This window comes from Trichosurus vulpecula, chromosome 5 (genome assembly GCF_011100635.1).
Source record: "Trichosurus vulpecula isolate mTriVul1 chromosome 5, mTriVul1.pri, whole genome shotgun sequence".
NCBI lineage: Eukaryota > Metazoa > Chordata > Mammalia > Diprotodontia > Phalangeridae > Trichosurus > Trichosurus vulpecula.
Window position 1 is genome coordinate 39,759,940 of NC_050577.1, and position 15,126 is coordinate 39,775,065.

General features: G+C 44.4%; 1 protein-coding gene across 1 annotated transcript in view; it reads left to right on the plus strand.

Moving 5' to 3' along the window:
• Nucleotides 1–15,126, plus strand: part of COL6A6 (collagen type VI alpha 6 chain) — a 113,492-nt gene that overhangs the window by 83,069 nt on the left and 15,297 nt on the right. Inside the window, exons 31-32 of the mRNA XM_036760312.1 lie at nt 1,512–1,523; nt 8,108–8,601. Of these exons, the coding sequence (XP_036616207.1) occupies nt 1,512–1,523; nt 8,108–8,601 (506 nt within the window). The remainder of the gene's footprint in view (nt 1–1,511; nt 1,524–8,107; nt 8,602–15,126) is intronic.

Here is a 15,126-nt window from a genome sequence, read left to right on the forward strand (position 1 = left end):
CTCCCAAGGTCTGAAAACAGTAACAGCATTTTGACTGGAAGATTAAAGAAAATGTCATTTTGCATGGCATCTTCTTTCCCCCTGCCGCCTTCAAAATATGTGCCTATGTAATGTCAAGGGGCTTCAACAGAAGCAGACCCTGAATAGTTGAATGCTTTTACACTTTATCTGACAGCACAGAACATCATTCTGAATAAACCAATACAAGCTAAAGAAAAAGATGGATTTTCTCACAGGTTCTCTTAGGGAAAGAGAAATAAAGTAAAAGCCATTGCAGCAGATAGAATTGGTCTCAAGACAGACATTTAAAGTTCTGAATGCAGGATGGATCTTGAATTCTCATTCCTGCAGGACAGTGTAGCTGGACTGGCTGTGCTGTCTGTCTCTATAAAGAGTGTGTGATGGCTGTGAAAAAGGGGCATCTCTTTCCTAAACTGGGGGAAGATTGGCGAAGATCTAGGAAATAAGAAAGAGTGGGATTGACACTTTTGGTGGAAGACACTTTTGTTCTCCAGTTCCATTGTATAAGCATTTCCTGAGCACCCTTATGGGCTAGGCCAGGTGCTGGGTGCTAGGGATAAAAAGACAAGAATTAAATGAGACTATTCTTGCCCTCAAGAAGCTTACATTCTTCAAGGGGAAAGCAACATGCACATAGGCAAATAAATATGTAAATATATGTAGGTATAATATACACATGCATATGTATTTTTTATTTATGTAAAATTAGATACTGAGTAAATGCAAACTAATTTCAAGGTGGTGGGGTTCAAGGGGAGAGGCAATATTAGCACCTGAGATGGGCTCTTTTAGGAAGTAGCACCTGAGAGAACTAATTTAATTGAATTAAAACACAGCTTGGTGGCACAGTGGAAAGAATTCTGGGCCTAGAGTCGGGAAGACCTGAGCTCAAATCTAACTTCAGACATTAGCTTTGTGACCCTGGGCAAGTCACTTAACTTCTGTCTGTCTCAGTTTTCTCAGTTGCCAAATGGGGATCAAAACAGGCTTACCCCCCAGGGGTGTTTTGAGGATAAAATAAGATAATGTTTGTAAAGCCTTTTGGAAACCTTAAGGTGCAGTATAAATGCTTGTTATCTATTGAATATTGTGATTATTGTGATTAATTGAAAGTAGGTGGGGCATCCAGTGGCGTTCATGAGACCATTTTGCTCTCCAGATAAGTGCCCACTCTGATACATTTCCTTCCCCCTTACCATATGAAGACCGTCTGCAGCTTCAGGCTAGCTTGCCTGTGACCCAACTACCCCGTACAAACCCTTGACTTCCTTTGTCAGCCCCCTTGGAATACTACAGTTAGCAGGATACCAGGTTCAGTCTACTAATTTTCCAAACCTGGGTGCCAAGAAATGGTCTATCTGCCAAAATTTGCGGAATTCACCTGGAAAAGCTCATAGGATCAGATCTCAGCAGCCATAACTTTATTACATGCTTTAATCTTCTGTTCTTCTCCCAAATAATAATGTGGCGCTTTTGTTTTTCTTCTTCAGCTGGCTGGAAGGGTGAGTACTCCATTACTATTCCTTGTAATGAGCAGACGATATTTAAACGTTGTCAAACATCTGGAAGGTGATTTAGCATGGCTGACTGGTGTTGCTTTGGTTTCCAAGAGCAGCAGTGTATAACCCTGTCTGAGCCAGCATTGCTGCAGGGACGAGATATGCTTACCCAGAATATACAAGCACTATGGTTGCGGGCCTCAGATTTCTGGGGTGCTTCAGATTTCTGGGTGAACAGGATTGGAAAAGAAGCAAGCCAGGTCTGGAGGTGAGAGTTCAGTCTTCTCTTTTGGTGCCATTTTCAGAGTCGAGCGCCGAGCTCCTAGATTTGTACTTCTCTGGTCTTCCCTGTGCCGTTGTCATATCAGAGGGATGGCAAGGGGTCATCTTACCAAACCTGGTTCATTCAACACAATCCCTGCTGCCCACAATCTTTCTCAATTCCATATTGACTGCCTTGTTAAACACAGCAGCAGCCATAGTCATAGCTGTTGGAGTTTTTGTAGAGATGATCGGATTAGTACAACTCCCAAGGCCAGCCAAGTGCTCAGCTCTGGAAAACATCCATGTGGTAGCACAAGGACTAACTCTGAACTCCTTACTTTGCTGGCTTCCCTTTCAGTCTCTTTTTCTAAGCCTCATTCTTCTCTTCAATAAGATGTGGGGGTCTGAACAGATTGTTTCTAGAGTCCCTCATAGCTCTAAAATCCTATGATCACGTAAAATTCTAAGACCACCCATCATTCGAGGATTGGTGTTGTTCGGTTGTTTTGGTTGTGTCCAACTCTTCATAACTCATTTGGGGTTTTCTTGGTGAAGATACTACAGTGGTTTTGCCATTTCCTTCTCTAGCTCATTTTAAATATGAGAAACTGAGGCAAACAGGGTTAAGTGACTTGCCCAGGGTCACACAGCTAGTACGTATCTGAGGAGATAAACCAACCTATTTCTCTGGACTATTATCCAAACGACTCTTATCCTCATTTTAGTCTGTAGCTAACTAAAAGCTTGATCAAATAGGAACATCTTGTGGCTGGCTGAAGCCTATTCAGCATTGCTGTAGAGATAAGAGAGACTTCCCAGAATCTACCATCACTGATTATAAGGGATTGTTTCGTGGAGGCTTCCGGGAGAAAGAAACTGAAAGTATGTGGAACTGAGATAAGCCAGTTTGGTTGGATCATGGAGTGCTGGACTGGGAATAATTTTTCAGTCATGAAAAGATGATAGGTGGTGTGTTGGTAAGCAAAATGGGCTCTTAGCACTTAGTTCAACAAGTGCCCTTGAAAAGTTTGGTTTGTTTCCTTTGAGTAATTCAGTGTATTTCATCGAGCCTTACTACGTGCTAAGCCCCAGGCCCAAACCCCTATTAGGTGTAAAACCTAGGTGGGTGTGGATTGGTAACTAAGGTGGGGGCCAAGGTGGGGCTAACTCAGGGGAGGGCTTAGTTTACAAATGAGTTTGAGTGATAGGTTTGGGACATCAGAGGCTCTTAGACCACATGGGTTTAAGTCACCTCTTTGTGAAGATTTTAAGTCAGGTGGGTGACTTGTATGTGTGACTAACCCCTGACGCTGAAAAAAGATATAAAACCAGGGGTTGGGCTTCTCTTCTTTGGAGCTCTTACCCACAGCAGTGGTGGTGCGAGTGACTCTGGGCCATGCTTGTTATGAGCTCCCAGGCTGAACCTAGATGTTGGTAACTATGAATTGTATTGGGTCTGTCTGTTTGTAATTTGTTTAAGGGCTCTCATCATGATGGTGCTGAGGCAGAGACTCTGGGCAGCTGTAGCTAAGGAGCCCTCCAGCTTGTAACCCGGTTGCTGAGACTTTGTTAAACTCTGGTAACTATGTATTGGGATTTGAATCAGACAAGGTCTGTCTGTTGATGTTTGTACTTTGTTTGTATTTTGTTCTGAAGTTCAGGGAGCTGGCTTTTTCCCCCGAACTAAGTGAATATTTGTATGCTGAATTAAAGTAAGCTTGTCAACCCCTTCACGTAGCTTTCCTTAGTTAAGCAGATCAAAAGAACCTGTGCTTTTGCAGCATGCTGGCAGCTTTCTGGGTGCTGGCTGTTGGTGGATCTTACACCCCCACAGACGCTGCTAGCTGGATTGTTGAAACAGGTGGAAACCAGGTTACGAAGGACTTTAAAAGCTAAACAGAGATGCTTATATTTTATCCTGTAGGCTACAGGGAGCCATTGGAGCTGGTCTAATAGGTGAATCACAATGAGACATGAGCTTAAGAAAAATAACTTTGGCAGGAATGTGCAGGATATGGTGGAATGATGAGACACTTGAAGCAGGAAGACTAATTAGGAGGGTGTTGCAGTAATCCAGTTGGTAGGTGATAAAGGCGATAAGGGAAGGGGTAAGAGACTTCAAGATACGGCAACTGTGGAATGAGGGGTGAGTGAAGAGGTCACGATCACGTTAACATTCTGAACCTGAGATGATGGAAAGCTGGGTGGTGACTTTGGCAAATACAGAGAGATCTAGAAGAGGAGAATATGGAAGGAAAAAGAGTTCATTGTTGACCATGTTAAATTTGAGATGTCTCCAGGACATCTCGTGTGAAATGTTCATTTGGAATGACAAATGGTGGTGCGGATCTGGTATTTGGGGGAGAAACACAGATATAGATCTTGGCATCACTTGCTTAAGAGAGATAGTTAAACCCATGGAATCAAATAGGTTACCAAGAGACACTATACAGGAAGAAGAGGGCCCAGGACCAAACCTTGGGAGGTGTAATGTGGATGATTAGCTAGCAACAGAGACTGAGAAGAAGAGGTCAGCCAGGGAGGAAGAGAAGCAGGAGAGAGGAGTGTGCCAGAAGCCCAGACAGCCAAGAATATCCAGAAGAAGAGGGGGTCAACAATGTAGAGGTCAAGAAGGATGAGGATTGGGAAAAGACCATCGGATTTATTAATGAAAAAAGCATTGGCAACTTTGGAGAATTGTTTTCGTTGAGTGATGAGGGCAGGAGCCGGATTACAAAGGATTAAGGAGTGTTGGCAGCTCTTTTTGGGAATCTAGTTGAGAAATGAGGAGAGAGAGAGAGGACACCTGGAGTGGATGGTAGGATCTATTGAAGCTTTTTTAAGGTGGGAGACTTTCTGTATATTTGAAGCCAGTTGGACAGGAGTCAGTTGATAGGGATAGATTAAAGACTATAAAGGCAAGAGGCAGAATGATGGAGGATGCAATATGCTGGACAAGATAGGTTTCAGCATACATATTGAAGAGGCAGCTAAATGGCTCGGTGGATAGAGAACTGGGCCTGGAGTCAGGAAGACATGAATTCAAATCTGGCCTCAGACAGTTACTAGCTATGGGACCCTGGGCAAGTCACTTATCCTCAGTTTGCCTCTGGAGAAGGAAATTGCAAAGCACCCCAGTATCCTTGCCAAGAAAACCCCATGGACATCATTGGCACGATGTGGTCCATGAGATCACGAAGAGTTGGACATGACTGAATGACACATGTTGAAGGATGGGCCTTGTCAAGAAGAAGAGTCACCTTGGTCAGAGACAGGGAGAAAGGAGGAGGGAGTAAAAGATGATGTCAAGGAGTTTTGAGAAGAAGAGAATGGGAGAAAAGGAAGTTCACACTGAATAGCCTCAGATGTTTCCAATAAAGAGAAAGGGCCTCAGCTAACAAATAAGAGGAAGCAGAGGGTGGGGAGACTTGATTAGTGAAGAGATGATTTTGAATAGCCTTTGTGGGAAATGAGATGGGGAATCAATTAGGGAGGAATAAAAGGACTGCCTCCCTACATTGAGGGTTCATTTGAGTTTGGATAACATAAATTTGAATCCAGTCTGTACCATCTCAGGATTTCATTCAGATGTTTATGAGTAAGAGATGGATGATGGGAGTCATCCAAGGCTGAGGTTTGGCACAGGAAGAGCAGTGATGGAATAAGGGGACAAGACATTCAGTGTGAGCAGAGGACAGTGTAGAGTTGAAAATGCTAACTTTGGGGTGGAGATGGAAGAGGTTGAAGTCTGAAGAGGAGAGTTAACCTGAGAAAATGGCAGGAAATGGAGGGAATGCAGGTCTCAAAGCAGGCAGAGAACAGTATAGGACAGCTGAAAGACAGAGGGAGGTGGAAGGACAGGAGGTGGTGGTCAGAGCAATGTCAGAGTTCCCAATTAGTGAAGCGGCACTCTTGTGGGTAATGGCAGGATCTGGTGGCAGGATACTATTTGTGGTTGAAGGTGTAGGTCAGGGATATAGGTTGTGGGATTTAAGGACACTGAGGCAATGGGAGACTGGGGAGCTTGAGGGAGAATCAACATGAACATTAAGTCCCCTGGTTTAGAAACAGGAATTGGGGAGGAGAGGATGCTGAATTCTGAGAAAGGAAGAAGAAATTGGGAGGTCCATTTGGCAAACCACAAGGGCCACAACTTTGTTTGAGTGGAAAATTGTATTTGGGAGGAATTCAAAAGAGGACAGAACTGAGTGAAGCAGGTAAAGAGAGAGTTTGAAAGTGACAATAGGAAGCAAGGAGTATTGACTCCCCACCCCCACCCAGGCTCTGTGTGTTGAGGGGTGGGAACAAGGGACGGTAGAGTAATGGGGACGGCAGCATGAAAGGGGAGCCAGATCTCTGTGAGGGTTGATGGATGAATCCTTAATTGCACTTGCTCTGATACTCAGATAAAGCCTGTTCCTACCTTCTCATCCTACGTGACTATTGTCCATAGCCTCTATCCAAAGGGATCCATCCAAAGTGCTGGGTGCCTTCCTCCGGCTTGCTTGCCTTTGCTGGGTATTCATGCAGGATCCAGGCTTTCCATCTGTTACCCCTTGCTGTTATTTCATTATTTTTCCTGGAAAAAGTTAAATGATCTGAAACTGCAGTTTATCTAATTAATTGAGGTTTCGGAGATTGTGGTCATGCAACATCACGTCGTTGTATCACACCACTAAAAACAAAATGAGTTTTTTTTGTTGTTATTTAAGTTTTTGGTCATTCTTTTATGGATTTTTAAAAAGTTTTTTTTAATTTGTGCGTCAGTGTACCAATGATCCTTGATTTGGTCAGTGGATATACCCTTCCCTGATGCAGATTACAGCCCCTCCATGCCCTCTCTAGATGCCTTCATGAGTTTTGGGACCAAAACAAGTTTAGCTACTCATGAACAGCTGTCTAGTGACGACCTCTCCTGTCTTGGTGTGGCAGATCCTCACATAGAGGACAGCCAGACCAAGCGTACGCTTGAAGCCCCTCTGCCAGTGTGCGCTGTCAGAGGTTATCCTCTATCAGTGGGATATCCTCTAAGAACGCAGTCGTGGTCACACCCCTATACCCAGGAGCCATCAGAGGAGGAGGCCTTTGTAAGGGGTTAGTTTTATAAATCTTATTCCCTTCCATTTTAGCACAGCAGAGTTGGCTTGGCACTGGTCAGTGTGAACACAAAGTTAGTGTGAAACTGGTCAGCGCGGACACAGAGTTAGTGTGAAACTGGTCAGCACGGACACAGAGTTAGTGTGAAACTGGTCAGCGCGGACACAGAGTTAGTGTGAAACTGGTCAGCGCGGACGTAGAGTTAGTGTGAAACTGGTCAGCGCGGACATAGAGTTAGTGTGAAACTGGTCAGCGCGGACGTAGAGTTAGTGTGAAACTGGTCAGCGCGGACGTAGAGTTAGTGTGAAACTGGTCAGCGCGGACGTAGAGTTAGTGTGAAACTGGTCAGCGCGGACGTAGAGTTAGTGTGAAACTGGTCAGTGTGGACGTAGAGTTAGTTGATGCTAAACTTTATGACCTCGGACAAAGTCACTTTTCTGGGCCTTTGTTTCCTCCTCTGTGAAAAATGAGAGAGTTGGGTTAGAGGATCTCTAAGACCTTTTCTGAATCCCCCACCTGCTTCTTGCATCCTCTTCCCAGACCCTAATAATAACCCATTTTTACATAACCCTTAAAGGTTTGCAGGTGATATACATTATCTCAGTGGCTCTTCCTGTGAAGAAGACACTATAGGGATCATTATCCTCATTTTACAGATGAAGAAACTGAGGCCCAGGTAATGAAATGATTTGTCTATAGTCCCCTAGCAGGCAGGTTTCAAGTGTCAGGGATGAAATTCGAACAGTTTTTCCTCCTCTGTCTGGAGGTTTATCCAGTAGACTTTGTCTCTCCCCAACTCCGGGGCATTAAAACTGTGATTAGGAGACCCAGGTTCAGGTCCTGGGTCCAGTGATTCCAGCTACGTGATGTAAGAAAAGTCTGTTTTCCTCTCTGAGCCTTAGTTTCTCCTCTGTAAGGCACAGCCATCTTACAAGGTCCTTGTAAGGGCATTTTTATATGCCTTAAAGCATAAAGGACAGTTTTTGAGCCATGGAGCGTGGCTTCAAATCCAGACTCTGTTTCTTACTCCCTATATTCCTTTGGGCAAGTCATTTCCCTCCTCCCCACCTTCATTTTCATCAACTGTAAAATGAAAGGTTGAACTAAAAGATCTCCAAGGTCTGTTCTTAATGCCACTTTAAGACCTTCGCATTCTATGATTCTATCAACAAAGTAAAAAGAATCTGTTAAGTTATGGACACATTTTTTTCCTCCTTATCTTTTAGGAAAGCCAGAATGTCCTGTTCATCCTACAGAGTTAGTGTTTGCTTTGGATCTGTCCCGAGAGGTCACGGAGGAGGCATTTGAGCGAATGAAGGAGATGACGATGGCCATCGTGAATGACCTCAAGATCAGGGAAGGCAACTGCCCGGTGGGAGCGAGGGTGGCCGTGATCTCCTATAACTCTAACACCCGGCATCTCCTCCGTCTGTCCGACTCCTATAACAAGAGCCAGCTGCTCAGAGAGATCAAAGCTCTCCGCTTCGAGACCTCCTCCGGGGACCGGGAGATTGGCAAGACCATGAGGTTTGTGGCCAGGAATATCTTCAAGAGAACCCTCCCAGGAATCAACACCAGGAGGATCGCCACAATTTTCAGCAGTGACAAATCTGTCGATGCTTCAGCCATCGTTACAGCTACCATGGAGTTCAACGCTCTGGATGTCATTCCGGTCGTGATTGCTTTTAACAATGTGCCTGCCGTCAAGCGTGCCTTCGCGGTAAGGGGGAGCTTCTTTTCCCTGGTGCTTTCTTACATGCTCTAAGGAACCTCCCTGCCTCCAAAATCAACGTTTTATTCTTGCTTAGCACTGTGGGTTCCATGGGTAATGGTATGGGGAAAGGCTTCCTTATGAACAGTAGATGTCACTGATGTAACAATCCCACCATACTTTTTAAAGTCTTTTCATTGAGAGGTAACATGGCATAAGGAATAGAGAGCTGTTCTTAGGGTCAGGGAGACCTGAGTTCAAATTATACCTCTGACTCATTCTGGCTCTGCGATCAAGGGCTAGCCACCCAACCCCTGACTGGTTTAGGCAAGTTATGAGCCATCTGCACTAAGGAAATCCTTTCATTAGTTCCCAGGCAGCTTGGGCAAATCATCCCCCCTCCCAAGGCCTTGGCTTCTCCACTTGTAAAATGAATGATTCATCATGAGTCATAGGATCTAGAACCAGAAGAGACCTTTGAAATCATCTGACCTAAGTATCTAATTTCACAGATGAACTCAAAGGCCAGAAAGGAGGAGTAACGTGTGTCAGACCAAAATCCCCTTTCCTGGCCACTGCTCCTCCCTCTCTGTGTGTTGTTAGAGCTTGAGCTCCTTGAGGGCAGGAGCTGTCTCCCTTCTGTATTTGTATCGCATAGCACAGTTCCTGACATAGTAGGTGCTTAATAAATGCATTTTCATGTATTCATTCAAGTGACTCATAGAAGTAATGGCAGAGCTGGACTTCAGCCCCTCAGACTCTGTGGCCTGTCTTTCCTCCCTCCATCGCACTGTCTCTCTTTTTAACTTAGTAATTATTATTATTATTATTATTATTATTATTTTTATTATAATGCTGATTATTTGTAATATTTTATTATAATTCGAACAGCCTACATTTTAAATGTGCTTCACAATTTAGCAACCATGTGTTAGTCAATAAACTGCCAGAACCAGTACCAAGTGCTAGAGATATAAAGAAAGGCAAAAGGCAGCCTCTGCCCTCGAGGGGATCACTATCCAAAAGGGGACAGGAGGAAGTGCTGGCAGTAGTACAAATGGCATTATCCTCTTTTTACAGATGAAGAGATAGAGGCAGATTAGGTGCATTGCTTGAAATCACAGGGCTGGTAAATACCAGAGGAACAATGGGGTCGTAGCTAGTGGGACCTTCTGGGTCATCAGGTCTTACCAGCTCCTTTTACCGTGATGTGCTCGTGGTCACCAAATATGAAGTAATTTTAGAATGGAGACTCCAAACCAGGTCTTCACAACTATGTTTGCTGCTCCCTTTTTCTCTCTTGTTTTTTGTTTCTTTGTTTTTTAAATCAGGGAAAAGCAATTTGAGAAATGAACCAGAAAAAAAAGGTTGTTTTCTCTTTTTTTTTTTAAATTCTTGTGGGATGTAAGCTTATGGTGAAACTAGACTCGTTTGAAGATCACTTCCTGTCACATCATTCAGCGAAAAGAGTTCTGGACTTTGAACCTGAGGACTTGAGTTCCAATTCTGACTGGTACTTTCCACCTGTGTGATCTTGCATCAGCCACTAGGCCTGTGTGGGCTTCAGTTTCCTCGTCTGTAAAATGAGCAGGTGGGGGAAGAGAGAGGTGAACCAGATTACATCTAACTAAGGCCCTTTCTGGGTTTAAATCTATGACACTGTGAAAGGCCAAAGTAGTTGAGAGGCATTTTATTTAGCATAAGATATCAAGAAATCGCTTAGGCCTCTTTCTAACATTCACAATAATTAGATGGTCCTTTGAGGACCTTTCCAGCTCCATAATTTTCTCTAAAGATGATGAAATGGAAATCGGCCATGACCTGAATAGTTTTGAAATGAATTCCAGGACATAATGACTCGAAACCATCCCATGATGTTGGATGGTAGATTGGTAGGGAAGTCAAAAATACCTTTGAGCATCAGCACCAGTCTCTTTTGTATCTTAATGAACTGACTGAGATGTCCACATCAGGACAGGATAAGCACATGAACTGGAAAAAATCCACTGAGGCCAGCTATAAATGATATACCAATGAACTGTGATAATCTGTGAATCTAGTATGTCTCCACCTCGCACCTACTCTCAACTTCTCTTGGCTATCTTTAGTCCCAAACCCAGAGAAAAGAAAATATCTTGAAGCCAATACTTAATTTGTTCTTGTAGCAAAGACATTTGGTATTGATTTTAACCTACTGTATTTTTTTCACCAAAAATATGTATCTATCACATGTGGATCTCAAAATGCTTTTTTTAGCATAACAAGTAATTACATTAAGATGAATTTTATTTCTGAATTAGCCTTAAACTCTCTAGAACCCTTCAGAGCATGATTTTTCAATGAGCTCTGATTAAGGTTGAGAGGTCCAAATTAGACACTGGTCCATTCTGCATCTTCATCAGTACAACACCCATATGCTTCTCCTTAAGAAGAGGCATGGGGAGGGGGTGAGTCTCAGGGGGATAGGGGTTAGTCCTCAGGTCCCTGAAATAGCTAAGTAGTATCTAGGAAGGAGTCAAATCAGAAGCACATCTAGAAAGTCTTTCTACTTATAGCATGGAGTCACTTGGAAGGAAATTGCTTTATAGGGGAGGCTCCCCCCAAAGCGTGATTCGATTTTGGAAGTCTTGTCATTTTCTCTAGCAAACACATGGTTCTGGGGGCTAGGGGTCATACCCAGTTTAAAGAAGAAATGGAGTCACACTTTTGTAGGGAAATCTACGGAATGGAGTTAATAGTGGCACCCACCTCACTGAGTTGTCACGAGGCTCAAGCAGACTCCTTTGTGACCCTAGAGTGGGAGAGAAATGGGAAGTGGATAAGAGAGGTATACTGTGTTATGGGAGCTGTGGGGTAGGAGGAGGGAACAGGAGAAACTTCCTTGAGAAAGTAGCATTTGAGATGGTCCTTAAAGAATGGGCAGGAGAGGGAGGAAGAGGGAGGGCATCCCACTAATGGAGAATCATGTGAGCAAAGGCATGGAGATGGGAAAGCAGAGGAAAAGCATGAAGATGGAGTCCTGCAAGTAGAAGATAGCCCTGTACACTCCTCTAGCACCAGGGCTAGGGAGAATAATAGAATCCATTGGTCATCCCACTGGAGTATTTCAGAAAGCCAGAGATCAGGAAAGGAGCTAGGGAACCTTGGGTCAGACCAACCTATGGGTGGATTTGAGGAGGCCACAGAAGACAGGGAGAGACCATTGGAGGCCAGGAGAAGCAGAACACAGCTGCATTGTTCAGTGTCTGCCTCTCCCCTCCTCCCCATGTCGGTGTGGTGGTCTTCCGTGAGTCCTCATGAGTGTTTTTGCTGGTCAAAGATTAAGAAAGAGTTCAGCTTCTCCAGAGTCCCACACACAGTATGTGCCAGAATTAGGCCAAAAGCTGGGGTCTGATTCACCATAAAACTACCCACATGAATAATACCCATAGGGCTCATTACTTAGAGATGGGGTGCCCCTCAGCTGTGTGACAAGCATGTTTAGTCACCTTCATAAGCATTCATTAAGTTCTGAGAATATAAATACAAGCAAGAATAAAACCCCTGTCCTCAAGAACCTTACGCTCTACTAGGGCGATGGGGATACAACACATAAAAGGAAGTTTAAGTGTGGGGAGGGAAGAGGAATAAGATTGAAGAGTCAGGAGCAGAAACAGGGGAAGAAGTAAAGGAGTGAGCCGGGCTGGCCTGGAGCTTCTGGGAGGAGAGAGTGTCCAGGGCAGAGGAATCTTCCAGGGGGAGAGGGCTGCTGGGGAATGGTGGAGAAGGGGGGTGGAGCTGGGAGAGGAGTCATGAATGTATGTGTTGGATGTGGCTTGTCAGGACTCCTTGGCTGGAGTACAGAGGACCCAGAGGGGAGTAGTATGAAATTAGGCTAGAAAGATGGGGGGAGGGTACCAGATGGTGAATTGCTGGAGATGGCAAGCACAGGAGTTTGAATTCTATTTGGTAGGCAATAAAGAGTCATCAGGAGGTTGTGATCATGGTGATGTCTGTGCACAAGAGAGATTAGAATGGCAAGAGGATGTAGGATGGATTGGGGGAGGGGCTCCCTGGGAATTGAGGCCAGTAAATCTGTTAGGAAGCCCTTGGAATAGTCCAGATGGGGCATCATTAAGTCCTGTTCTGGAATTCAAGCAGAAAAAAATAGAGAAGGGGAGATGGATGTAAGAGATAAAGTGGGCAGGACCACATAACTAGAAGAGCAACAAAGTCAAAGATTCCATCAAGGTTTTGACCGTGGATGAATGGTGGTGCCACTGACAATTCTTTTCAGCAAACATTAGGCACCTGTTGTGTACTTGGGCTCAGACAACTCTATAAAACAGTAATCTTTACCTTTTGTGTGCCATGGACTCCTGGCAGTCTGGTAAAGTCAATGGATCCCTTCTCAAAAATAGTCTTATTCAAATTCATAAAGTAAAATTCAGAGGATTAGAAAAGAAACCAAGTACATTGAATTACTGATATAAAAAAATTTTTTTAAAGAAACAAGTTTATGGGCCCTCTGCTCCAAGACGATGAGTTGCAGAGTGGTTATTAATCAGCATTGGGAGTTTCCATACTGGGAGTTCACACTTAGCACTAAGGATATCATCAGTCTGGCACCTGCTCAAAATTCTGCAGTGGGTGTGTAAAGAGCGCTACCCAATGGAGTTTTACAAAGAAGTAAACATCTCACCAATCGATCTTGTCCTTAAAGAGCTTACAGTCCATTGGTATGGGATGAGTGAAGCCAGAAGGGGCAGTAGGTTTGAGGGGTGGGATAAAGAAGCTCAGTTTGCAATTTACCAGATTCGGGATCCCAGTGAGACATTGTGTTTCCTCTCCTCTTCTTCCTAAATCCCTTCTCTCTTTTATTGGGCTTCTGTACTACTCAAAACTCCTGTGTTTTTTTTCTGAATTAAAAGAATGTCGTAAAGTTGATCCATGGGAACCTTTTGTTCTGGGTCACATTCCTAAAGGTTCAGCATATCGCACAATGAAAAAATGGCTTTTCCAAGACTCTGGTCAACCAAAGCTGAGGACCCCAGTATAAGACTCCCCATGAGATCATTTCTGGCCACTAGAAAGGTGTTCTTTGGTGGTTTTCTAATAGTTTGGAACAGTGCCACCTAATTCCCCGTCTGTAGAGAAGCCATCATGGTACAGTGGGTGACCCAAAAGTCTTAGTGCAGTTTTAAGCATTAATGGTATAAACTGCTTTACTTGTAGTATCTGATTTGAGCCTTATAATCTTGTGAGACAAGTACTGTAGCACTATTGGAGGCCCATTTTACAGATGAAAAAACTGAGCAAGCGACTTGACCTGCATCCCACAATGTCTGAGGCAGGATTCAAACCCAGGTCTGTCCTCCCTCCCAAGGGTAACATCCTTTCTGTCACACCACAGTACCCTTCCCCACACAGGTAAGCAGTATCCTCTCCATCCCCCAGTGGAATGGCCTATAGCCAGCTTTTTAGAAACAGCCAACAGTGTTATCAGGCTGAGTGACAGACGTGACTATTAGCCATGTCTAAGATAGGGAGGCATTTGTGAAAAGGGAAGACCTTTCTTCATAGACTGCCTCAAGCCGTGGGTGTTTCTCTTCATACCTGTCTGGTGACAGCTCCTTATTTTTGGAGGATTTTGCTTGCTGCGTGTTCAAAATTCTGATACAGGGTGGGCCTCTCTATTTTTGTGAATGTTCTGGCTCAGAAATGTGTTTGTGCTTTACATACCTTGATATTTATTTTTATTTTGTTACTGTTTGGCTTGTCCAGGGCTTAGAACATGTTTCCAGTTAAAGGGCTCTTTCTGATCCTGGGAGCAAAAGCCAAGTTTTCAGGCCTTCCAAAGCTCAGGTTGACGTTTTTATAGAGATTTCCTTGTCAGTAGCAAAATAGTTCTCCACCAGGCCTGTTTTTAACTTTGCTTGGATTTGCCAACCACCGGATCCCCACAGTACGTAGAGAAGGTAAGCCAGCCTTGGCCCTCATCCTAGTGATGGCTGTGGTGCTGCCCCAAAGGTTAGGGGAAGAATCAAAGTAGAATGATAGCTTCCTCTCTTCCATACCTGGCCTACTGGCCTGCTTCCTCAGAGACACCACCCCATCCCCCTTCTTTCTGCCCTTGAACTGACTGTCCTCCTCCCCCATGTCTGAAATGCTCTGCCTCCTCTCTGCCCCCCCCACCCCCACTTAGTTGCTCTGGCTTCCTCCAGAGCTCAGGTCAAATCTCACCTGCTTTGAGAGTTGTCTTTGTTCAGTCATCTTTCAGTTGTGTCTGACTCTTCGTGTGCCCATTTGGGCTTTTCTCGGCAGAGATGCTGGAGTGGTTTGCCATTTCCTTCTCCAGCTCATTTTACAAATGGGGAAATTGAGGCAAGCAGGGTTAAGGGACCTGCGCAGGGTCACACAGGCTAGCAAGTGTCTGAGGCTGGATTTGAACTCGGGTCTTCCTGACTCCAGGCTCAGCACTCTATCCATCTCACCACCTGCCTCTCCCAATATCCCCTTTGAGATTACCTTCATCTGCTTCCACGTACATCTTGT